At 36.8% G+C, this 25,341-nt stretch overlaps 1 protein-coding gene across 4 annotated transcripts in view; it reads right to left on the reverse strand.

Annotated features, from left to right (window-relative positions):
* Window positions 1–152: 152 nt before the first annotated feature.
* Window positions 153–25,341, reverse strand: part of SPAST (spastin) — a 33,997-nt gene continuing 8,808 nt past the window's right edge. For 2 of the 4 annotated variants that reach the window (XM_031593024.2, XM_031593016.2), the window contains exons 4-17: window positions 23,171–23,266; window positions 18,218–18,405; window positions 17,262–17,395; window positions 16,879–16,972; window positions 15,978–16,052; window positions 14,281–14,352; window positions 13,717–13,792; window positions 13,061–13,152; window positions 11,181–11,260; window positions 10,390–10,432; window positions 9,702–9,781; window positions 7,267–7,337; window positions 6,423–6,463; window positions 153–5,152 (exon numbers count right to left, since the gene is read on the reverse strand). In XM_031593024.2, the coding sequence (XP_031448884.2) occupies window positions 5,030–5,152; window positions 6,423–6,463; window positions 7,267–7,337; window positions 9,702–9,781; window positions 10,390–10,432; window positions 11,181–11,260; window positions 13,061–13,152; window positions 13,717–13,792; window positions 14,281–14,352; window positions 15,978–16,052; window positions 16,879–16,972; window positions 17,262–17,395; window positions 18,218–18,405; window positions 23,171–23,266 (1,265 nt within the window). In that variant the 3' untranslated portion in view covers window positions 153–5,029. The remainder of the gene's footprint in view (window positions 5,153–6,422; window positions 6,464–7,266; window positions 7,338–9,701; window positions 9,782–10,389; window positions 10,433–11,180; window positions 11,261–13,060; window positions 13,153–13,716; window positions 13,793–14,280; window positions 14,353–15,977; window positions 16,053–16,878; window positions 16,973–17,261; window positions 17,396–18,217; window positions 18,406–23,170; window positions 23,267–25,341) is intronic. The other 2 variants (XM_031593040.2, XM_031593033.2) reach the window with 1 other exon arrangement.

Below are 25,341 nucleotides of genomic sequence, written 5' to 3' on the forward strand. Positions count from 1 at the left end.
GTATTTATTGTTCCATCACCCAGTAGGCATACAACACCTGATTTTACTTATTTATTAAAGCAGTAATAACTTAATCAGATTCAGGTTTAATGAGAAGGCTCACAGCTTTGGACATTTTATCTGATAAACAGACAAGAACAGTAAGAAAAGGATGAATGCAACATTTTATTGTGAAGCTAATGCTATGTGACTGCTCATCATGCTGTCTTACATTGCTTATTAATAAAGCGGTGTTCAACATTTCAGAAAACGTTCTTTAGGGAACACTGAAGCATAAATCCCTCAACACAACAAAAGACAAGAATAAACCCCATCCCAAACTGGAGTTATTCGCTGTATTTAACATGGTAGGGCATAGCAATTCACCTCCACCTTTCACTTTTGTCACTTAAATTCAGATTTTTGAAACCATTGAATGAATTCACATGAATAAAAATTTGAATTGTGACAAAGACAGTTTCTATATTCTCAGCTCCTTTGATAGTTACGCAAACATTAGATCAAGTACTTCTCACTTCAAATGGTAAAAACAAAACAACCCCTGCAGAACCAAGACTAGGCCTTTAGCATTCCTGAAAGAATAAATCTGCATTAATCAACTATGAAGTTAATCTTCTTCAAAGCCAGTCTCTGAAACAGAACTTTCACAAATGTTTTCTTATGAAGACAAAGTCTTATAACTAATCACCTGTTTCCAGACATCATGTCAAGAACTTACAAATCAAAAAGATGAAACTGAAGGGTACTGACAGAACTCGCAGCATTTAACCAATACATTTAATCCACTGGAGGAATGTCTACCTTGTCAATTATTGCTGAACTCAGGAGGTAGTTATTGACAAAGTAAACAGTTTACACCAAGACAGTTTGTAATTTACAAGAGAAGTAGGAAGAATATAATACACATTTCCCTGTACTTTAGATGATTCTGTCTTTGCAGGAAACTAGTTTACTTCCAGGTCCTCTTGAATTATAGTTACAGTATTTAAAAGAAAATATTTTATAAAATTTTATCTATTGGTCATCTGGTCATCTCTTAGGATGACCATGGAGACTTAAGTAGGCAAGCAAAACAACATCCTTCAACACCAACCAGCAGCTCAAAAGAGCCTAACAGCGAAACAGGTAACTGCCTCTAAGAAGCACAACTAAGGGAACTGTTCTCTACTGCCTGCTTGTTACCTTTCTACCAGTTGTCAGAAATAGAAGTCCCTAGAACTAAAAATACAGGAGCTTAAGACTATCACTGAATGAAGATCTGTAACCTACAATAGTGCTTGCCATCTCCCACAGCTGCCACATGCAGAAACATCACTAAAGCATTAGAATAGCTAAACTTAAGCACAACTATGCGATTATCCATGTCCTGTAGGAAAGCAATAGAAGACTCTAGCACACAAGAAATTTCACCATATGTGGATAAGGAAGTCCTAAGCAGAATGCTGCTTTCCATATCGGTTGCAGACACTTCAGTTAAATTTGCCAACGTATCTGACTTCCCCATACTTAAATTTCACAAGATGTACTACTTAACAGCTGTGCCAGCTAGAACTTGCTTGTTAAGAACAGGAGAAAAAGCTACCAATTTATTCTATACTGGAAGGTAAGTTGAATGGTCACAGAAGTTGTATGTGTAAAAACCTGTCATTTTAATCATATTCAAAAGAATCCAACAGGGAAATCAGCATCTGCTTCTAATTAGTGAAGTGAGGACTTCCCACTTCAGATTCCGTTCCAGTTATCAAGTGTTACTATTACATTTGGAATCTAAATAATACAAGTTGCAAGGCCATATTCAACAAAACTATCACTGACCGACTTTCTTTAGTACAGTTGATAAGCAGCTTTGGGGAGCTTTGCCTGTTCCTAATGCATTAAATTCTATAATTCTGACAAAGTAAGAGAACTGGTAAGACTTGCAAGTGCATAAATATACTACTTCAAGCAACCTGCTGCCTTAAAAGACATTGCTCCTCCAACAGAAAGAAAGACAGAACAGGTATTTCCTGCTTAATAAAACAGGCAAAGATGCACAAGAAAAGATAGTTTTAAAAAGCAGTCTCAACACTTTTTTTCCTTCCCTCCAGTAAGAGTTTAACTTTAAGCCAGTAAAAAACATGTGCAGCAAGCTAGACAAGCTGCTTCCTAATCATCTCTAAGAAGTGGGTCAAGTCATTCATTAGCAGTGGACAGATTCATCCAGGGAGGGAAAAAAAAGTCAGTTTAGAGAGTTAATGCAAACGTAACCTTTACAAAGGTTAAAAGCATCCAAGCTGTTGTTCTGCTTATCCTAACTCAAGATACTGTATTAGAACATAATCTGATTTTATGACATATACAGTTGCAATGTTCTGTACAAAATATGAGCGTTGTGGGTTCCCCTCTCCCTGCTTTGTTTTTAGATTTGCTTTTATACACAGTTAATCTAGCACACAGATGAAAACCACTGAGCTGGAAATTACTCAGTGTATGTAACATCAGAAAACAGAAGACATGATTAAATATTCTGAGAGGAACAGAATTATTATTAAGAGAGACTATTCAGGAAATACTGTAAATGTAAATGAGATGTAAAGGTAATTTATGAACCAAATGGCACTTGGTTATGGACTAAAAAAATACAGCAACTGTTGGGGCAAACAGATGAACAAAATCAAGCTCTTTTTACTGTGTTCCAGAAGTCATTCACAGAGCTTCAATTCAGCCATTACATAGAAAACAATTAAGGCAGGATAGATACCAAAAATCATTACTGGACACTCTCTAGTTGAACAGTTTTTCTTTTCCTTTCTGAGGTAGCAGCTCAGGCTTCTGACCTTTTGTGCTGCTTGCTTGTGGTGTTTTAGCAGATGCGATGTTCTACCTTTACATTTTAGGTAAATGCCACCTGCCAATACTCATTTGAAATTAATACCAAATTAATACCACTATATTCCTCAAAATTTAATGAAGCAAAATTGAGTTTGATAGAAAATACTTAAGAACCCTTACAACCACAGAAGTGTTATCTCAGAGTTCCCATTTGCAAAGGAACTCAAGGAAAAAATTGCAAGCTTGATCAACAGGAAGACCAAGGGCATTTCTTATCTGTTTAGTTATTTGGCACATGGTAATAAAACAGTAATACCTGTGTTTAACAAAGTCTGTGAGAATTACATATTACACTAGCCAGAAATCTCAGACAAGGACAATCAAGTGAAGGTGGAATTGAGGCAAAGCAAGCAAGACTAAGATCTGAAAAACTAAACTCTTTCAGCATTTCTTCTCTGGGAAGGTTGTTCAGGGTAACAGAAATCACATTTCATTTATATCAGACACACATTTGATAGAGTAATACCCTTAGAAGGCTAGAAGTGGTTTGGTTAGAAGTAGTTTCAAAAGGCATACTAGTGTAACACAATCTTTTCTTATATTAAAATAAAAAGCAATTTAAAAAGTTAAAAGCATCCCTGGTTTAAAAAAAACATACAAATCCCAAGCATACTGCACACACACCTCAAAAGCTTTACACAGCTTCAGCTGCCTAGTTCACTGCATGGTATTTGGAACACCCAGCCCTCTCTTGGTATTACTATATTTGCACAGCATCAGTTATGTTTCTTCACATATACAAAAATACAGTCAATTTTCAAATGAGTAGTCCCAGAAATATTTAAGACTCACTCCTTCCAATAAAGTTAAAAGGACAAAATGTGCCATTCAAACCAAAAGAAAATGAAACAGATAAATGAATTTAGTTAAAACAACTGTAAACAATACACAACTTTGCAATATCATTAAGTTGGGAGAGTTGTCTTTTTAATTTTAAAACTGTTCTAACAAGAAACTAGCATTCTGCCTTACAAACATCTCAGTGTTTGATGCAGAATTCGTAAACGCTGTCAGGCCTTTAGAAGTAAAGGCAGAGATGTTTTATTACAGTATTTAAAGGCTCACATTTTTTTAATAGCTTGTCATTTATATAATAAAAATCCAAGTATTTGTACAAAGATGCAGTTTCTTTCAAAAAAAGCAGATCAGTTGAGTGTTTCATACTTTAATATATAAACCAAAACATATGAAAGCTATAAAAACATTAATGTTCGCAATGTATTAAACATGTAGCCTTATGTTTAAAGGTTAAATGTGTAGATTAAAAAAATTACACAATGGAAATTTCACTTTCAATGACTGTAGCCAGACCAAAATACAAAGTAGAAACACATTTCTGAAACTTGACAATTAGCATCACTTACTCTCTCAAACAGCTGGTCTTCAAGTTGCACACCATAAGCATAAGCTAACATTCTACCAATGGAAGCGTTACAAATTGCATTAAGAGAAAATACTGCCAGTAAATGAACGTCTTAGTCTACTTTTTATTTAGTCATTTTCTTAAAAAAGCAGTTTGAATTGGTTTTGTAGTTTTTCTTTTTTGCTGTTCTGCTATCAAAGGTCTTTTTTAGAACTGTTCCGTGAACAATGCACTCACATAAAACTAAACAAAAAGACAAATAATAACAGACCAGCTGCATTTTACATTTTAATAACTGTAATCCCCCAATGCTGTTCTTCATCTTTGCACAGGGAATTTGTTTTATTTGGCACATTAAAGGTAAAATAAAAAACACAAAAGCAGAACCAAAGGTTACAAAAAAATCCAACTATTAGTAGTTATCAGGAAGCCAGACATCAATGTCATGGCAGAATTAAAAACAAAAATAACACACAACATAGGGAAAAGGTCTTCCAATGATCAATATCATCAGAGCCTTCCAACTGAAACAGAATATGCATACTGTTCAAACTATGATCAGATTGGTAGGAATCTTATCCAAAGTCCTATTGTGCTCTTACTTACAGTGTGTAAATCCTCACTAAACGGCAAGGAGGTTTTGATGGATTTATTTCACATTGTATAATTTTTTCATATTCTCAAGTTTTAACGCAGATACTCAAAGATCTGCCAAGTCCTGTAAACTTTGGCTGCTTTCCAGTAGTCTGCACTCCTGCTCCTTAGGCAGCACTTTATTCCACTTAAAGTAGTGTTTCACACCGTGGTATCTCCAAAGTCCTTGTTCCAACGAATGTATGCTTCCAGTGTCTGAGGACTCAAACTACGCTTTATCTTCTTCAAAGACTCAGTGAAATCTGATAATTTAATATTTCTCATCTAAAAGAAAAGCAAAAGACATTAGGATCACGAGCAGTTAAAATGCTTCAGTTTATTCAAAAAGTACTTCCATATTTACTTCTAACATACTTCATATAATCTGATGCAATAGTCTCGTGTCATTTAAGATTATCAGTATTTTCTTTATTATGTTTGATAACTACGTTAGCTTTGTTACTTGATAGCCCATGAGTGCGTGTTACTGCTTCCTATTCCACTAGGTGGTGCAAGCCAGCACACATTAGGACACAAATCTGATTAAAGTACAATGTGAGATTTTTAAAACATTCAAAGCGTACCTTAAGGCACTAAAGGTCCTCCACGCCCAAAACAAGATAAACAACAAATGTATTCAAGATCACAGTAGGCTGTCAGCCAAGGAAATCTTATCTCACTTCTTTGATTCAACACATGCCTTTCAGTTTGCTGAGAACATGATTATAAGTAGGCCCTTCCTCATACAGAGATATGTTCAGACACAGTGGTAGGTAGGCAAAGAGTGTGTAAGAGCAGTCGCATCATCAAATAAGTATTAATGTTACAAGTGGTGCTGATCCGCCAGGTTTCACTGGGACTAGAGTTTATAGGCTACTGGAAGTAAACTTGCACTTACAGTAAAGTCACACTGATGTTCTCTAGTTCCTAGAAAAAAATATTTTCAACTGACTGTAGCTCTGATCTAAGGCCAAAATAGCAAGCAACAGGTGTTTCATAGTTTTCCCTACATGAAACTGATTTCTAAGTACTTTTGAGTAGAAGACTTTTTAAAGAGCCGATTTCTTTTCATCTAGGTTTAGCGATTTAAAATTGCTCAGAGGTTCTTCTTAAGAGACTTGTTTCATGTAAAGACAAAAAAACATTTCATACAATACTTCTGGGAAGTTTTGGAGAGAGCAACACTGAAAAAAAAACAAAAGCCGGGTCTCCAATGTCATCTGAGAGGTATCATGAAGTTCCAGCTCAGTATAAGGGAAAAAACAGGATAGTCAGATGAAACTAACAATATTGGAGATCAACTATGAGAAAAAGAGGCACTCAAACTTGACAACCAAACTATACAAAGAACCTCTGATATCTCAGGGTAGATGTTCCTTTCCAATCACAGTTTTAAAGAGCCTTCTTAAGTAAGGAAGTAATCACAAAGATGTAACAGCCAAGAAAAAACAAACTTGTGTTCTGTGTGATACTAGGCATAAGTAAAGAGACATTAAAAGATTCTGCTGAGCTTGTGTTCCATTCAAAAAGGAAAACAATTGCTGGAACAGCATACCTCACTGGCAGACATGTTCTTCACTTGCTCTGGTTTTAATTCTGTGAAAATAAAAGAGAGATCACTGAATTCTGTAGGAAAGCCTACTCCTTCTGACAATTAAAACATGCTAAATGTACTTTTATTTGGAACAACACTATAAACAAGATACTTGTCTATCTGCCACAACATAATCTTCCTTAAGAAAAATACATGGTGGTGTTTTTCTCTTCCTTCCTTTTCTTCCCATTAAACCCTCCCATTCATGCTGCTCCCAAAGTGACTCATTACAGATACAGTACAAGATGTTAGCAGAACTACATCCTTCCTCACAAATGGAAGCATCCAAGTATAAAAGCTGCCCTCCACCATTTTATTCTTAGGACCTACAACCTTCTCTACCAGCAGAACATGCACAGTTCTCAGCAAACAAAAGTACTATCAGCCAAGAATACAGAAATAAATCAGGTAGACACCTAAGACTGCATCTCACTGCATACAGTTCTAGTGGGAACTCATCAACTCAGTAGCCCTTCTCATTTTACAGTTTTCTTCTTGAAGTACTATTACGGTATCAACATAGTACAGCAAACATTTTGCTCTGAGGGTACAAAGAATGTAGGTGAGATCAGCAAGGCTGACATTAAGTTATGGTTTTTTTATATTTTATTTGGAAGCCAGGATCAGGTGGGTAATTTCTATGATCTCTTCTCAACATGGACTTGCATGTGAAGTGATCTGCCAAAGTAAAATTTGTATATCTAAATGCATACACTAATTTAACCACTCTACATAAACATCTTCAATGTCTTCAAGGGTAGTGCAATTTTTTAGAAGCCTAAACATAAAAGCTATGCAAGCTTACCTCGGATAGGACCCAGTGCTGCATCCTTTGCTAATGCAGTTAAATCACTTCCAGAGTATCCATCTGTCATTCTTTAAGAAGAAAAAGGGGGGGAGGAAGAGGAGAGGAAGGGAAGAGGAGAAAGAGTGCTTCAAATCATCTTGTTTTTAATTACACATGTTTAAGACATTATTTTGTTCTCCAAATTTAATAAACTAGTAGCGCATTCAATGTAACTGATTATATGCAAGTCTCTTCCAGATAAATTTTAGGGACAGATATTCAAATCCTGCCTAAAATGTAAGGAGAAGCAAGACGACAGCAACCACTTAAGACTTGTTCTCGTAACAGAAGCTTGACTTCTGTTTTCATCAACATCTTACTGCTAGTTTGTCATCATTTAATTCAACTGTCTCATAACCCAACATAATGAGAATCCAATATCACATAAAATCTATGATTTGATAACTAACCTTCTGAGTAAAACAGTATGTATTTTTAGTTAATACTGGTGCCAAACAAATGGCAAAAGCAGATACTTCTAAAAATCTAATTGCAGTATTTGGTTTTGAAAGTGACAGTTTCACAGTATGCTCTTTATGAAAAGCCTCAGGAACAGCTGACTAGTGGATACCAGGGACTAAATCAATCTACTAATTCAGTAGAGGAACTCCAAGTCTTTAAAGCAATATGTCTTTGTTTAGCAAGTTACAGTCAGAGTTATTTCTGGTGGAGTACCTTTTTCTTATGTTTGAGACTATACTCTAGAAATAATTGGCAAGTAACTCTGAGAATTTGCAGTTTTATTTTCACCATTTAATATCTCAAAGAATAAAGCTCCCCACTGAACTGGGAAGTCACAGATACTGCTAACATAAGTAAGATGTTACCTAAAAGTGATTTTAATATGAAAAGCTCACCCAACTGTAGAATTAAAGCTGGCTATAACAAGAAACCAAAACCAATATGGGTTCATGAACAGAAAGTCATATCTCACTAACTTAATATCCTTTTATGACAACTTTATCCACTTTTATGAATGGAGGGAAAGCCACAAACAGGATTTTTTTTATTACAAATAATAGTTTTTGATACCGTGTCTCACAGTATCGTTCTGGACAAAATGTCTAGCTGTATACCATACAAGTACACAAGACAAGGAATGAATAACTGGCACAGGATGTGCTCAAAGTGTTTAGTAAATAAGGTACCATCAGGCTAGTTGCCAGTCCCTAGTGGGGTTCCTTGAGCTTAATTTTATGGCTTGTACTTCTTAATGGTTTGAGGTTTTTTGTCTACTTACTTTTTAAATCAGTAACCTGGACTACTCAATTTCTGGACACTGGAGTTGACTGCAGACAATACTAAAATAGGAGGAGCCACTCATTCCTTTCTGAGTAGGGAGACCTTAGAGCCACTTTAATTTAAGGGATATATGAAACTGAACAAGAGCAAATCCTGGATTCAGCACCTGGGACAGCACAATCCTGAATACATTCAGGGCCAAGTGACTGAAGTACAGACGTGCAGAAATTCTTTGGTGGGGGGAGGTTATTAGTAAACACAGTATGAGTCAACAGTATACCTTGACAGCCAAAAGGACCAACTGTATTCTGAGTGTTTGCACAGTACAAAAGTAGTGTGAGTATAAGTGAAACAGTCACTATTTCAAGTATGAGGTGCGGTTTCAGTGTCACAACCTAAAAAAGGTATTACGATGCATCTGAAGGAAACAAAGACAGTGAAGGGTCTAAAAGGGAGGATGAGAAGCAGCTAAAGTCCTGTTTTTTCAGCCTAGAGGAGATCAAGGGGTGGTCACACAGCAGCCTACAGTTCCTCACAAGGGAGCAGCAGGGCAGGAGCTGTGACAGCAACAGGACCCAAGAAACAGCATGGATCTGCATCGGGGGAGGGTCAAGTTGAGGATTAGTTCAGGACAGTGGTCATGGCTCCATAAACCTGTCAGTGGTCAAGAAGCACTTGGACAACACCCATTTCTGGTGCAACTCTTAGGTGTGTGAGGAGTCAGGAGCTGACTTGACCCTTATGGGTCATTTCCAACTCAGGGTAGTCTACAATAAGCTTCACAGTTGAGCCTTCTGGAGAGAACTGTTCTGGTTATTAAAAAAATAAAGATCAGGTAAGGAAACATGAAGGAGTTTTAATTCTAATTTCTTCTGAAAGAAAAATATATGGCAATTGGAACAAAGAGGGCACTCTTTATAAAAGACTAAACTCTTATAAAAAAAAGAGCACTTCATTTACATTTGTAATTTGGTGCATATTTGGTTTCCTATACTGACTGTAGAACATCTTCCCAGAATGCATACACTGCATTCTCAGTTAGTACTGTCACTTTCCGAAGATCAGTGTCAGATAAATTTAGAGGGAATAAAACAGCATGAGTGAATTTAGTAGATAAGTATATTTATTCAGTATAGTTACAAAATACTTACCTTGCTAGCTGTGCCAACTCTTTTTGGGTCAATGGACTTCCTTGTTTGCTTAGAAGATTCTTTAGCAAAATCAATCTCGTCTGAAAAGATGATACGTTTATCATATGTAAAACTGGTTTTCATGGTACACTAAAATTTTATTACAGTAATAGAACTGTGTGTTCATTGGGCTAGCTTTCGTGCTTCACTGACTTAAATTTGCCTGTAGTGCTTTTGTGATCAGAGTGTACAAAATAATCTCTTCATAGAGAGATTTGCTAATAATGAGAACAAGGACCTAAACAGGCACAGAATAACGTTAGAATCCTCATCAAAAGTCCTAATCTGCTGTACAACTGAAAAAAAACACATTAAGAAAGTTACCTTTACCTTCTGCAATAAATACTCTCTCCTGCCAACCAAACCTGCTCCTGTAAGTCCTAATGCAGGCTTGTCCATGCCTGCCAGTATGTAAGCAACATCTCATTAATACTGAGTAACTACTACTAAATTTGCTGGTAGCAAGCATAAAAAAAAATGCAACAGCTTTAGATAGTTGCCAGAATTAAAACACAGTTCATCTGGCCAGGCCAGAAATTAAATCACCAAACTGCAATCATCCAGGGCTAGTTAGTTTTTTGAGGCTTCTGTTTTTGATTCAAAGAAAATTTATCTCAAATCAAAGAAAATCATGGAAACCAGTACTTACTTCCTCATTTGGTAAAGATACATATACCCGTTTGGTGAACCGTCTAGAAAAAACACACATGTATAAATACACATACACTTTTCTGGTTTTCTAGTGCATACAGATCTAGCACTTAGCTTGATAAAGATTTCACTTCCATCATCTAATTCTAGGAAGCAGAACTCTAGGTTTAAAGAAAATCAACATGCATGAGCTGCTGGTGTCACCTTACTCTTGCTGAGGTCATGAAACTCCTCTCAAAGAGGAGACACTCAAGAAGTAAAAACATCACTGACTCTCACTAACAACAATGCATCTCTTCACTGTACACAAGAGGTCTTTGGAATTTTTAAAAATGCAATTCATTTGTTTAGACAGTGCTGACACCTTATTTTCCTCGTCAAGAATGAAGAAGCAAACATGAAAGCTTTTAACTAAAAAAGGCCTATGGCAAATCTACAGCAATATCTTCAACCGCAGGGAACATCAGAAGTCAAATATTCACAGAGAGTAAGAACTAGATTTCATTCAAACAACTTCAAGTTCCAAATTAAAAAAAAGCAGGATGAGAGATGCAAAAGAGTTATAAAATAGTGACCTGGTTTTAAAAGGCACTGCTGCTTTAGACAACTCTGTCATGCTTGTACACATGTATCCCAAAAGAGAAAAGGCACCTCTGAGAAGCTAAATTTATTCTTGCCAAACAGCTTTGCCTAATTAGTAAAAACTTACAATCAAGAAACTAAGCAGCAAAACCAGCCGTTCATAACAAGCATCACATGATCACGCTCATAAAAGAGACATTCTGATACCTGAGAACAGCATCATCAAGCTCCTGTGGCCTGTTTGTTGCTCCCATCACAAGTATTCTGTCCTCTCCAGAAGACTGCACCTATATAACATAGACAAGCAAGACTGTTTTCAGTACACAGCATTTAAGTTATAAAAACTTGCCACTGATTCAGTGCACCAAAAGGATTCTGCTGTATGCCTTTTTTTTTTTTAAGGCAGTTAGCTTCAGATTTATCTAAAGAATGCTTTAAATTCAAGGAAAAAAAAGTTAGCACAAGACACAGTGCTCAAGTTCACTGCTGTCGAAGTGAGCCCAAAACAATCCACCAAAGTATTGTGTAATAAAGCTCCACCTTGATCTCAAGTCCCTAACTTGAAAATTCCATTTGATTTTCTTCGCCTTATTTTAAAAGAAAATCCTGTTTGAACACATGTGAGCAGTAATTTCTATATATTATTGCCACATTGTACTATTTGTCCTGATTCACCACACTCTGGACAAGTTTCTCCTCATCTTATTATGTCTCTCTACACAATTATCTTCTCCTCCTGTACTTCATTATCACTGCTACACAGCTGCAACAGTATTCCACTATATTATGAAAAAATGGAGCAAGATTTTTCCATACAAATATCAGTGCTGTGTGACAGAAAAGCATTCTGATGTTCATTTGTGGGTTCCCCCCCACAGTAATGAAATATCCATTTTGTTTCCCTCTATTCTGCTCTTGTAAGGCCCCATCTGGAGTACTGTGTCCAGCTCTGGAGCTCCCTGTCTTTCTTGTATTGGGGGCTGTTGGAGAGGGTCCAGAGGAGAGCTACAAAGATGATCAGGGGACTGGAGCACCTCCCCTACAAAGACGGGCTGATGGAGCTGGGCTTGTTCAGCCTGGAGGAAAGAAGGCTATAGGGTGACCTCATTGCAGCCTTTCAATACCTAAAGGAAGCCTACAGAGGGGAGGGGAACCAACTCTTTGAAAGGGTTGATAACAGCAGGATGAGGGGAAATGGTTTTAAATTGAGGGAGGGGAGATTTGGGTTGGATGTCAGGGGAAAGTTCTTTACAGAGACAGTGGCGAGGTGCTGGAACAGGCTGCCCAGAGAGGCCATGGATGCCCCGTCCCTGGAGGTTTCAAGGCCAGATTGGATGGGGCCCTGGGCAATCTGGTCTAGCATTAAATGTGGAGGTTGGTAGCCCTGTCTGTGTCAGGAGGGTTGGAGATTCATGATCTTTGAGGTCCCTTCCAACCCTGGCCATTCTGTGATTCTGTGATATTACATGCAGGCTAAATATATTTAAATGCATCTTGTCATCTCTAGGTTATGATACAAACAAAAACCAAACAATTTAATAAAAAGCACACTAACACAAAAATGAGTATTTCTGATTTGTCAGAGCTGTGTATACCAATGATCCAAAGTACTCTCTGAAATTATCATCTCTCAAATCTCACCTTACTTTTTGACAAAGTACACACTTTGGTGAGTTAGAATTCGTAAAGAAAAGCAAAAAAACCTCCAACAAAAAAACAACCAATGCAACAACTCTTCTTAAAACCCACTGAATCCTCTTACTTTGCCAGAAATGCATTACACCAAAACATGCAGTTGCAAACAAAGATTCAACACTACCTGATCCTGAAATATCACTCTTTCCTGGTAACAATTTTGTTCTCACAGCTCCTTTATTACTGCCAGACTCAATTTCCTAAAGTACTATAGTATGTAGGTAAAAAATAAAAGAGAATTAACAGCAAGAAAAAAAGAAACACCACACACAGTCTGTCAAGCTTAGTCCTAGCAGCCAAATCCTATTCATGTTTCATCTGCAGCTTCTACTGGCACCCATGACATTAGCCGACTCACCTAAAATCACGCAATACTTAGACTAGATACTTACACCATCAAATTCTATTAAAAATTCTGTTTTTAGACGCCTGCTAGCATCGTGTTCACCTTCTCGTCTTTCACACAAAAGGCTATCAACTTCATCTAAAAAAAAAGGGAAATATGCCTTAGTTAAACATACATTAAAGCCTTCATGTTTGCTTAAATTCTTTTACTAATATAGGACTCCAGCAAGAAAGATCAAATCTTTTTTCTTCCTTAGGAGACAGACAGATCTTTTATCTTTAATGTATAAGCAGACATTAAAAGCTTGTTTATTTTTCTGACTAGGTTTACCATGCTATGTGTTGCTATTTAAACATGTAATACTACACACAAATGAGAAAAAAATTCTGCTGGATAATGAACTGTACTTCAGGATAAGCAAAACCTGTTTTCATGCTTGAAGTTTAATACCAAAGAGGGCTTGCTCTGTAAGGGTTGTACAGCCTGTTATGGTTTTGATGGCACTAATTCCTATTACTAGCACAACAGTAACAATAAATTTAACATGTTGTGTTTGGAACTACTGGTTAGTCAGCAGGTCATAATCAAGACATCTGCTCTACACTATAGAATTACCCAACATATTTTGACTGGTAATTCAAATTTTAAAAAGTCAGTATGTTTAAAAAGAGTAAAAAAGGTCAATAACATTTAAGGTCTTACCAATAAAAATTATAGAAGGCTGCAGTTCTCTGGCTACTGCAAATAGAGCACGCACCAATTTCTCACCTTCACCCACCTGAAACGACAATAAACTGTTTTTGGAAGGAATGTAGAAAGCATTTATTACAAGACCCCTAAGATAAGGGCTTACAGGAAAAAATGCTGATGAAGTCACACAATCCACTGGTATGTATTCTATTATTATTACTAGTTTAGTATTACATACAGTCATGTTCTTTCTGTTTTAAAAGAAAGGTTCAAACTTATGATCACAATTAAGACAGATTTTGGTGCTTAAGTTATAAAAGCTTCCTTCACTTCTTTTTAAAGGAGGAGAAAACAACTACCACTCATCTCTATCACAGTCAGTGACAGGAAAAAAAACAGGAAATATCCAGTGACATTGAGTTATCACAGGCAGAAATTTTTTTTTTCCTTAATGGGCAAATCATTTCTCTGAAGACATATTTTCTATAGGGAACCAGTTCACCTAAGAGTTATCAGAATCCTGGCCCAATCACAGCCCTTGCATTCTCATTACAGCAGCTTACAGCTACTACTTACATATTTTGAAGTTAGGCTTGCTGCACTGATATTGAAGAAAGTAGCATTTGATTCTGCAGCAACTGCTTTGGCCTAGGACAGAAAAAATTACGCTTTTTATAACATCACACTGAAGATGCCTCTTTACTTCTGCAGCTATTACTGATGTTTTCCATAGTGATTTGAAAACCCTTATTCATTCAGAGGGACTACCATGTAAATGCTAAAGACAACTAACACGCTTACAAATCAGAACAGGGAAGCAGCAAAATCACTACAGAAGTTTCCAGACTTCCTAATACTTCTCTAATCACAGTATCTCCACAGCCATCTACAGTTTGCTCACCAAAGAGCAGCAGTCTCCTGCTCCTTTTAGTGTATCATAAGCAAGCACTGACAACAACTTAAACTCATTTAGAGAAGCAATTTAGAGTAGCATGAGTCAAGTCTCATTAAAATTGCATTTTTACCATACTCAAAGTACCTTCTTTGTTAACAGTATAACCATATTCAAGAAGTTACTATTACTTGGTTATACAAGCTTTTTGTGCGTGAGTGGGGTGAGAGCGGTATTGCTTAATTCTGTTTTTTTCTTTTAAATTGATTAGCAATTATGTTCATATAGGTAAAACACAACAGAAGAGCCCAAGAAAAGTGCCCCGTATTTCCACTAAGGGCTTTAGAGCAGATCCAGCTTCATAATCAGCAAAGGCAGCGTGCATCTGCAGCAAGCCATGTGATGAGGGAGGACGCGCCAAGCTCAGCTGCACTGTCACGATGTTCCCTGGCTGATGCACAGCCATCTCTCCAGTCCCCTGAACCTAGCACACCATAAAACAAGGTGCCAGGCAGTTCTCAAGCAATTGTTCTTTCTCACATGGCATGGAAGGCAAAAAACTTGTTACTATACTTCTTCTCCAGTTCAAACAACTGTCTGCATTTCTTGTATATTTTGATAGAGAGCACACAGTGTTTTAATTGCTGCTACACGATTAACCACATTATTTTTCCTCTCTCAGAAAACAAAACTTGGACTCATTAATTTAAGATATTACTTGTGATACTGAAGAGAATTCAGTTGAGAACAGTTTGGCCTTCCCCACAAATGCATCATTTCGCATTTCCATATTTAGGCAATACTGCAAGCACACATCCAGGGACATTGTATTGTTCTGTAGTAACAAACTTGTGTTTATCGTCAAAACCCCTTTGCTACTACAAATCTGGAAGTACCCAGTTAAGGAATACTATTTTACTACCCACTGAGCACAACCATTTCAACCTCACCAACACTCCTCTCCAGTCAGGAACACCCTGGTGTAAACCACAGTGATCTTAATCTGAGCCCCTCAACATCAACAAAACTCCCCAGTGTCGCAGTGAGTTTTAAAACTTTCAGAAAGTAAAATGTACCAAAAAAGTTCAAGAGACTTAGATGCATGTACACACATTGCATTTCTACTGCACATACAGTTGGAGAAGTTCTGGTTCAAGTTCCAACTGCACTGACAGCATAACATCCAGACATTACACCCCTTAGCTTCCCAGTAAAGCAGAAATTAACTAACTTACACAAAAAAATACTGCTTTAAGAATAGTACAAACTAATGCAATGTAAAAGGCCACAGAAACATCCAAGTTCACAAAATCTGAACACCAGCCACCCCAGTGGCTATATTTGAAGCCCACCAACCCACATATGCAGAATTTTTCCTCACCAACATTGTCTTCCCATTTCCTGGTGGTCCAAAGAGCAACAATCCACGTGCAGGAGCTCTAAGTCCTGTAAATAACTTGAAAAATACATCATCATCATCATTTAACATCAAAAAGAACTGAAGTGTTACAAACAGTAAATATACACTTGGTTAGATCATTACATGGACTCAAGAGAGTAATCTCTTTAAACTCTGAATGAGGATTGTTTGTGGTTTTTTCCCCCCCCCCATAATTTTATTAAACACCAAAAGATGTTCCATTGTCTTGCCAGCATTAACAGCCACCAATTAAGCTTAACTCCTAGAGTTACACACTGCTTTTAACTAACTGTGACGACAAAGGAAACATAAGCCATTCAATCTTGGGCAGGGTGAAGAGGAAATACAGGAAAAAAGATGTGATGATTTACCTCTATAAGAAAATGGTCAAAAATTCAGGAATGGCTCACTAGATAGGACTGGTAGCAATAGTAACAGTGCTACAACTGTACAGATTTTTAGAGAAGTTCCATTTCATTAATACCTTGCCCTAGTGCACCTCACTACTTGCTCACACAACAGTCAAACTACACCACAATCATTCCATGTATAGACATACCATGAAATTAATATAAAAGAAACATATTATTTGAGACAGAGCAACTTATCAATCAATTTCCATTTAAAAACACGTGGATGTGTGCACAAGCATATGCACTGTAGGAGAGTTAAAGCAGTGTTCCTATTAACTACATATGGAAGAACAACTTTTTCCATACACACACTTTTTCCAGGAAGACTGTCAAATAGCTATTGATAACTATCATAATCAACACAGACAAAATATCAGAATCCCTGCTCCACGTGTGAAGCACAATTCTTTTCTCTGACTCTGCCACAGTGATAACACCAAACTGCTTACCTCAGGTCTAAGAGAGGGAAGGATAACAATTTCTTGCAAAGCTTGTTTAGCCAGTTCCTGCCCTGCAATGTCATCAAATTTGACAGCTGGCCCACTAACAAAGAAATAGAATACTAATTAGTTTAACAATGAGAGATTCTTCTTCAACTGCAGCTGACTAATTAAATGTACTCGACTATAGAGAACTACTTTGAGGAAATCTACAACTTATACTGCTACACATTTCGAGAAATAGACATTTCTTAGTTGAGTATTCCTTGTTTTGCTAAGGTAACAAAAAAACCAACAAACACGTATTACTAATTTTCATTCTGAGAGCATAAAGGTTTTTGAGTGAAAAATTGGCTTTTTGCAGCAAAAAGCCTACTTCTCTTCAAACTTACCTATCAACTATTTCATTCAGGATAAGATTAGCAAGATTACTGTCCACATTTCTAAATATTTTCATGTCTTTCTTCTTTCGAGCAGCAGGGGTAGGAGTAGAAGGCTTATTTGTTCTGCTATTTTTAGGAGCAACCTAGAGAGAAAGAAGAATATAAAACGCCTTGATACATTTTAAGCACACTGTTATAGGTACTAAATATCTACAAACAATAGTGCTGTCATACTTAAACATATATGTCATAATGTGTTCTACTCTTTTACTTGAGGGTTGCATGACGAATAAGGAGGGAAAGGAAAGAGATAGCACAAAAGAAACACAGCATTTTCCTGCCTTAATAGTACAGAACTTACTTTTGTATCCCAATCACAATTTAAAAATAATTTGCTTTTCAGTCTGGTTGCAATATGGAACTAGAATCTTTAAGGTTCCTTCCAATCCATTTTATGATTTAATGCAACCACATATGTATGTTTAAGAGAAGGAAAACGTAGGGATAAAATCTATAGTTCTGGAGTAGGCACTCCCCCCAGTCTTTTACATACTGTCAGTAAAGTTGGTTTTTATGCCAGTTCAGTTTTCCTCAGTGTCCCATGTGATTTCAAAACAAAGTATTATCATTTGTTACAACTAAAATCCCCTTGCTCTCCAAGACTCTGTAGACTCTCCAAGACTCCTGCTCTTAAAAATTCACTCTGAAGCCTAGCTTAAGAGGCTTAGCCAAAAATTCAATGTTTATGATTTAGTTTAGGTGTTGGGTTGTTGTTGTTGTTTTATTTTTTGCTCAGTTTTGTTTTTTTTTTTTTTCCTTGGTGTGTTTTTTTTTTCAATTTGTTTTCCTCAAAACCCTGTTGCAATCATACCACAATACTTCAATAAAAGTAGCAAATGAAGAGTTCATTCTGGATTTTACATTGATCTGCGTAGCAAACATCACTGTACCTGTTGTCACCATACCTTGTGAGTTGAACTTGCAGTGTTTGTTGCTGGTCTAGACACAGAAGCACTTGATATCCCACTGTAGCTAGGTGTTCTATGGTGGCCTGAAAGGCCTGTGGATCCAGTTTTTGCAACTGTTTTTGAACGTGGAAGGGAATTACTTGAGTGTGTTAAGGGATCCTTCTTTTTTGGAACTGCTCCACTTTCTATGAAGAAAACCAAATGTCATGGGAACATTTTTAGCAACTATAACTTCAGTAAGAACCCTAATTCAAAGATAGTATTGTTGATGCATAATACAGTATCGTATTATGTTAACAGGAGTTTTTAAAGAGGTTTAATACTTTTAAAGAGATATTAGCTGTAGCTTTCTTCTAAAGTTAAACTTCAAGTTTTCAGGAGCTCTCAGTATCAACACTACCTTGCCGTATTATAAAAGCTGAAGACACCTAGGTCCTATAGTAAGGGAAAAACACCATCAATTTCCTAAGACACAAGTCAACAGAATACCATTCAGAATACTTTTCTTCCCTGAAACTTCTACAGACAATCATTGTAAGAAAACATTGAATTTCAAGCCATTAGATTCAGAGCATTCATTTTTAAGTGATGTTATCAGGCCTCGTCTAGCACTTCCCACATACCTTTACTGAAGCACTTTAAATTGGGAAAACTAAAATAGTTATACCTGAAATAAACTCTTAAAGCCTTCTGCTTACAACTTTGTTGCACTTCAGAAATCTCAAGGGGTAAATAAATTCTGAATGGACAGCACTGAAACAGCTTCCCATAGTCCAAATTAAATCTTAAAATATTACACCACTGAACTGAAATATCATTGCACGTTTCATCTACACGTGCTCCAATTCACCTCCATGATGGAGCAGAAAGGTCTTGCATCTGGTAACATATTTAACTTATCTTAACATCTTGGCCACAAGTGATTAAACTCTAAAAAGACGTTTCCTATCCAGAGTAAACAAACATCTCTTTATTTCTACACTCTCTCTGTGGGATATGGGATGAAAGAGGGTCCATTGGCTCAGAACTGACAGGTGTAGAACATCAGACACAGACTAAGAGGTGAGAAGCAGGCACAAAGACTGACCAGGCTAACTGCTAAAAATCTGGGCACAGCATCTGTCTTCTTGTGTGGGGGTAATACAGTATTGAAAAATGCACATGCAGAATACAAGGGAACTTGAAGAATACAATTAACTGTATCTATAAGATGCTTCCTGACTAAATCACACAAAGATCCAGAGCTGATCGAAGTGAGTTTTCACTTAGTCATTCCTGCACGATAACTTCGAGTCAAAAGCTCTTCAAGTGAGGCATACTTCAAAGCTCAAGTTCAAAAAACAGCTCAACCTGTTAGAAATCCTACTCAACATTTTAACTTTTCCAATTTAATCAGAAGATTACACTCAAATTTTAATTTCTCAGCTTCATTTGCACAGCTGGTTTTGAAGTCAATATGGGACAGTTTCAAGAAGCTACAGTAATTTTTCTCCAGCTCCTTCACTCTAACATGCTGCTCAATCCTCACGCTTTTCCAAAACTTTCCCTATCTATAAAGGGCAATACATACACACTGCAATTTTTAGCACCATACAAATTGCACAGGTAAGGACTATTTCAGGAATCTGGAAGCACAGGGAGATCAAAACATGGAAAAGAGAAACATTTAAAACAAATCACAATTTGTTACTTCAAAAAAGAAAAGAAAGTTTAAGAACACATTATTATTTACACTACCTGCACCCCTTCAGAAATCAGAAGCACTAAACTTACAGACATTCTGTGGTCAGTCCTACTGGGTAATACAAAGTGCTGCAGAAACAGTTCTGAATATAGTTCTTCAGTTTCACCTTCATAAGGAGGCTTTCCTTATATACACTATCAAGAATTTCTTTATAAAGTAACTAAGAAAACGTACTTTGTGGTCTCTGGACCTCAAATTCAAAATAATAATAAATATTGTAAAAAATCCACTGGTCTAGAAATGTTACATAGTTTTACACAAATGAAAATCTTAAAGATGCATAGCTATAAATTTTCTGCAAATACTGCACAGCAAAATATACACAGCAATTGTAAGAAAAAAGTATTCAGATTTGACAACCACGGTAATCCCCCTACTAATAATTTCTTCAAAGATTATACTCAATTTTTTCAACTATGTACAATCAAGTAATAAAAGACACCGAACAGAAAACTTCAGTGGCTAACAAGAACCTCCATACCCATGCTCCATATCCTGGATGGCAGCACAACTATGCCAATGCAGGGATGCTTTCCAAGTAGGACCATGTTAGTCAAACAGCTGCTATGGCCACATTATGGTGTTAAAAACAATTTTCTTGCTATTTATTCTTCTATTTTGGGATCCTCCCTCATAATAAAGGTTTTTTAAGGAATGTAATTTTTGCAACTCAGAAAATGTTGCCAATCCATGCCTATGATTAAAGACATGTAAGCAAAACTCACCAAGTGAAAATAAATAAAATACAAGCTACTTATGCAGTACTAATATTATGGTAAGAACAAGAAATATAATGCCTTTGTGAAGGCATATCTCACTGACTAATAACAGATCAAATGTAAAGATGGTAATCAGAGTTACTCTAATAACAATATTGTGCTGTCTTTTGTAAGATTAGTTATCTTCCCCATCTAGCTTGATGTCATGATTTTACAATTTCTGTTGTTATAACATCATGCAGTGCACAGGAATTGAAGAGTTAATGCTGCAGTTCCATGGATGGTTGACAGTTCTTCTGGGACAGGTAAACAGAAATACAGTATAGCTTCTAGAAGACATCACTGCTCCATTTCCATCTTCTGGTCAGGGGGAAAGATAAAACTGACTGCAAGTCACAAGACTCTTTCTTTCTGCTCCCTGGCAGATCAGAGAAAGAACTTCAGTTTTCAGAAAACTCTCTCATTTATTTGATTTATTAGTTTCAATCCCAATTAACTTGTATTTTTGCTATTATAATTACTAAACTAAGTTTGTTTTCCTCTTCAAATCATTGCTGCTGTTTTTTTTCCCCTTCCGTTCTGTTTCCTCCCTTTTTAGGCCAGTGGGCCTGCGGTCCCCCTGTCACAGACACAGATTTTGAAATAAGACCATGACAACTGAAATCAAAAAACAACCCAACTACTCATGGAAAATACATGCCTGGAAAAAAAAAAAAAAAGAGATCCAGCTAAATCTTCTTAAATCTAATTAAAGACCACTATGAGAACAAGAGAGATGGACAAAAAGTTTTGCATGAAGGCTGACACCTCTAAGACAGGCTACTGCACAGGGTTCCACTGCACACCCAATCTGACAGCCTGCAGCTTCTCCAACCCCAGCAGCAGCCTTGGAGGAATGGGAAGGAAATCTTTTCAAACAGTGGAAGAGAGACACTGAACAAAAACAACGGAAAATGCCCTTCACAGGGCCCTTCCTAGCTGTTTCTCTACTCCTTGCAGAGCAGTTTTGAACAAGTGTTTCACTCATCCAACTTACATAAATCACCCTAAGTATGACTCCAAATAGGTCAATTCACTAATACCATTTTCCATATATTTATTAACAATGACTGCTACAGAACAACATTCTGTTGAAGAAGTTTCTGTAAATGAAGACACCTGTCGCAAAACAGGCAAAATGCTTCTCTCCAGGAGGCACCAATGCTGTTGTACTAACACATTTAAGTAATAGAAGAAAGCTCAGGCTAACCTTCTTCTCCTGCACCATTCAATTCTGAGATGTTAACAAAAAGGTACAAAAAAATTAGAAGGAATGGGTTTTAAGAAAAAAACTGTTCATACGGAATCAGATGGAACATGCTATCTACTTTCATGTGGATATACACATGTATGCATTCATTCATTCAACCTTCTGCCAGTCAGCTAAAAATACAGGAGACGTACTGGATCATTTAAGATTGTGTTCTCAAATTCTATTTAAGTAAGAAATTATACCTGAGAGCCGTTTTTACTAAATCTTTTTTGACAAATGCCATTTAACAAAAACACCCCATACCATAGGCTAGAAGTGCTGAACAAAACAGTTCTACTAATTTAACTCCTCATACATCAGAAGGTACAAAAATAAGCTGGAAAAAGACTTCAGAACCAGAAATGGAATGAAAGAAAACAAAACTTACTGTAAACCACATGATTAAGCTTAATTAATTGCTCTTTACTCTAGTAGGCAAGCCTTGTGAATTATTTCGCTTCTTAGCTCACTATTTTACCCAACCTCATCATGGTCTACTGTATAAATTTTCATTTGAGATCATGATTATGACAATCATGATTATGACTGCTGGATTAAAACACTCCTCAGACAATTCACAAGCCTCACAGCAACTCTATTTCTACACAAACAGATGTTTGCTTCTGAGAGCTTAGTATTCCTAGTGCAGTCTTCTGGCAAAGGATAAAACCATCCTTCTACAACAGTTTTCCCTCATCTCTCCCCCTCCCCATCCTAACTGCATATTGCTTTTGCAGATTATAAATCCCTATATTTTAAAGGAACTTAATGCAAATGCACATGAATTTGTACTATATCCTAACCGAAGAGCTGCTTATGTAGGCACAATATATGAACTACATTTATTTTTTAACACTTTCAAAAACAGGTTTAATTCTATTAGGTTAATAACATCAAAATTATTTTCTGAAATGCAGTATTCATAAGTAGTTTCAGACTCTAATATTTGATTTAATGGAGAGGATGCAAGGACAGTCGTTTTAAAGACAGAACTGCATACTACAAAATAAAACAATTTTGTCACAGACACCAATAGAATGAAATGTATTTACATAGTCTTTAAAGACAGAAATATGGCACGGTTTTTTAAAAGGTTTGTGGGGCCAGAACATAGCATTGCATATTTTTTCCTTGTAACATACCAGAAACTGGAAAATATCCCCTGAATAGTTAGGTGTTGGTAAAGCCAAACCCACCTGACTGGAGATGTCCATTGCGGCATGCCAGGTTAGTACTGTCATTATAGACCTCCATTTGCGGCTTGGAAATTTGCAAATCTGCCTGCAGCTTCTCTACACAGTAGAAAGAGGGAGAGGGAGAAAAAAGGACAAAACAAACAAACAAAAAAACAACAAAAAAAAATGAACCAAGAAAACTCATGTATGTTGAACACACAAACGTCAACTTTGGCTTTGTTATATTCAATATCAGGTTAAAAATAAAAGGAGTATTTCTATCTATTCTACACAGTTAGCAAGCTAGTAAGAAAATGCTGTCAGTGCATACATGACTGAAAACTGCTTAAAAACTAGCCACTTCTGGCTGAGTTCATTAAAGCAATCTTTCCAGTTTAGTGATTGCAGTTACTTGCCAAAAGCGATGGTCAGGATTAATTTAATTTCATCTACTAAGATTTGTGCTGATAACCCATTTCTGCAAGTCCTCCCCAAGGCCTTACTTTTGACCAACTGCAAGGAGTCTTCAATTTTCTGCATATTAAATGTTTTGCTGAATCAGTAACATCCACCATTTTACAAAAACTTCACTGATTCAAGGAAAACACCACACAGATATCATTAAGATGTCTTTCAAGATTTAGAATTATTGTTGTCCTGAAAGTCAACAAAATTATCATGCAAGCTGAGTTCTCTAAGAGTATAGCTTCAGAAATATCCAAATTCAAGATTTATAAGATTAAAGATTAAGGAGAAAGAAAAGAACTCCCAGTCACAATAAACTATCCAAAGCACAAAGCAAAGAGTTGCAAGGCTACAGCCTACACTAATCAAGAATTATGTCTCAGGATCATTAATTCAGTGCAGCTCACCAATACTGCTTTTACCACTGCTCTCACTTAGCAGCCCCTTTATAAGCTCTCCCACCTCTATCTTGCACCCAACTCTGCCCCTTTTTGTAAAAGCAAACAACCATCAGTGAGGCTGCAAGGCACACATCACAAAGAAGCTGTAGGAAAACAGGCAGCTAAGCAGAGGATAGAGGTCTTCTGACAACATATAGGAACTTAACAAAAGAAGCTGAATTCTACTGAAAGCACTCATGCTGGATAGAGGGAGAATCACCATTCAGAGCTTGCAGATCATATAATCAATAAGCAAAATCATTTCCAAAATTTCATCTATTACAGTTCTTTTTCCACTTCTTTTCTTCTTGTGCCTGCTCACAGCCACTTACACCTTAGCTTCCCCAAGAAGTATCTTTAAAACTATTAAGTGTAAAGATGTAAAGTGTTAACATCCATAGAATAACATCCAAACGGAATGAGAAGTAGTATAGAGTGAAGAGTCAGTAATCGTAGGGAAGTGTGAAAATACAAAGTTCAGATTAGTACATGCACCCAGAGTTTATTTTGTTGCAAGCTGAAAGCATTCAAGAGTTGGGTAGAGTAAAACCAAGAATGCCGGCTGCACAAGAACAGCTGCCAACCAGCACATGCTTTGAAACTTCATTTCTCAGTAAAGCTCCCTGAGTATGACTGACTGTAAACACAAAGGGCACAGCACAACTGAAGGAAAAGGCAGAATAGTCTACTCCTTTCCCAACGACGCAGTCTAAGTGGGAAGCACACACAAAACTTTGGGAAACAAAATTAGTACTCAAAGACACAGCAAGATACTAGATAACCAGTTAAGTTTTGGATAACATTTCTCAGCTTCACAAAACACAAACACAAAAAAGCCTCTAATGAGTAAATGTAAAACCAACTGGCTTGGGCAGGAATTCAGTAAGCCCTATTTGCTTCGGTACTACAGTTTCAGATTGGGGTTTTACCATACTTATCAATTGCTACACTTCCAGAACAGTTCCATCTCTTCAAGAGCTCCAGAACTGCAACAACCACCAAGCAACCCAACTGCTGTCCACCTTCAATTCACACAATTCCTCCCAGCATGTTACATGTTAACACGCAATTTGAATACGGCACATGAAATTACATAATGCAAACAATCACTTTTCTTCAAAGGCAGAATAGCTGCAGAGACCTCCAGAATAAAGACAAAAATAAATCGAGCTATTAAACATTATCTCGGGAAATTCAGAGGACTCTATCACTGTTCATTTCAGTGTTTTCTTCCTAGAAATTGGGAAGGCTAACAACAGTTTATAGAATCTCATTATTTCTCCTTAA

Source organism: Phasianus colchicus, chromosome 2 (assembly GCF_987193195.1).
Source record: "Phasianus colchicus chromosome 2, bPhaCol1.hap1.1, whole genome shotgun sequence".
Taxonomy (NCBI): Eukaryota; Metazoa; Chordata; class Aves; order Galliformes; family Phasianidae; genus Phasianus; species Phasianus colchicus.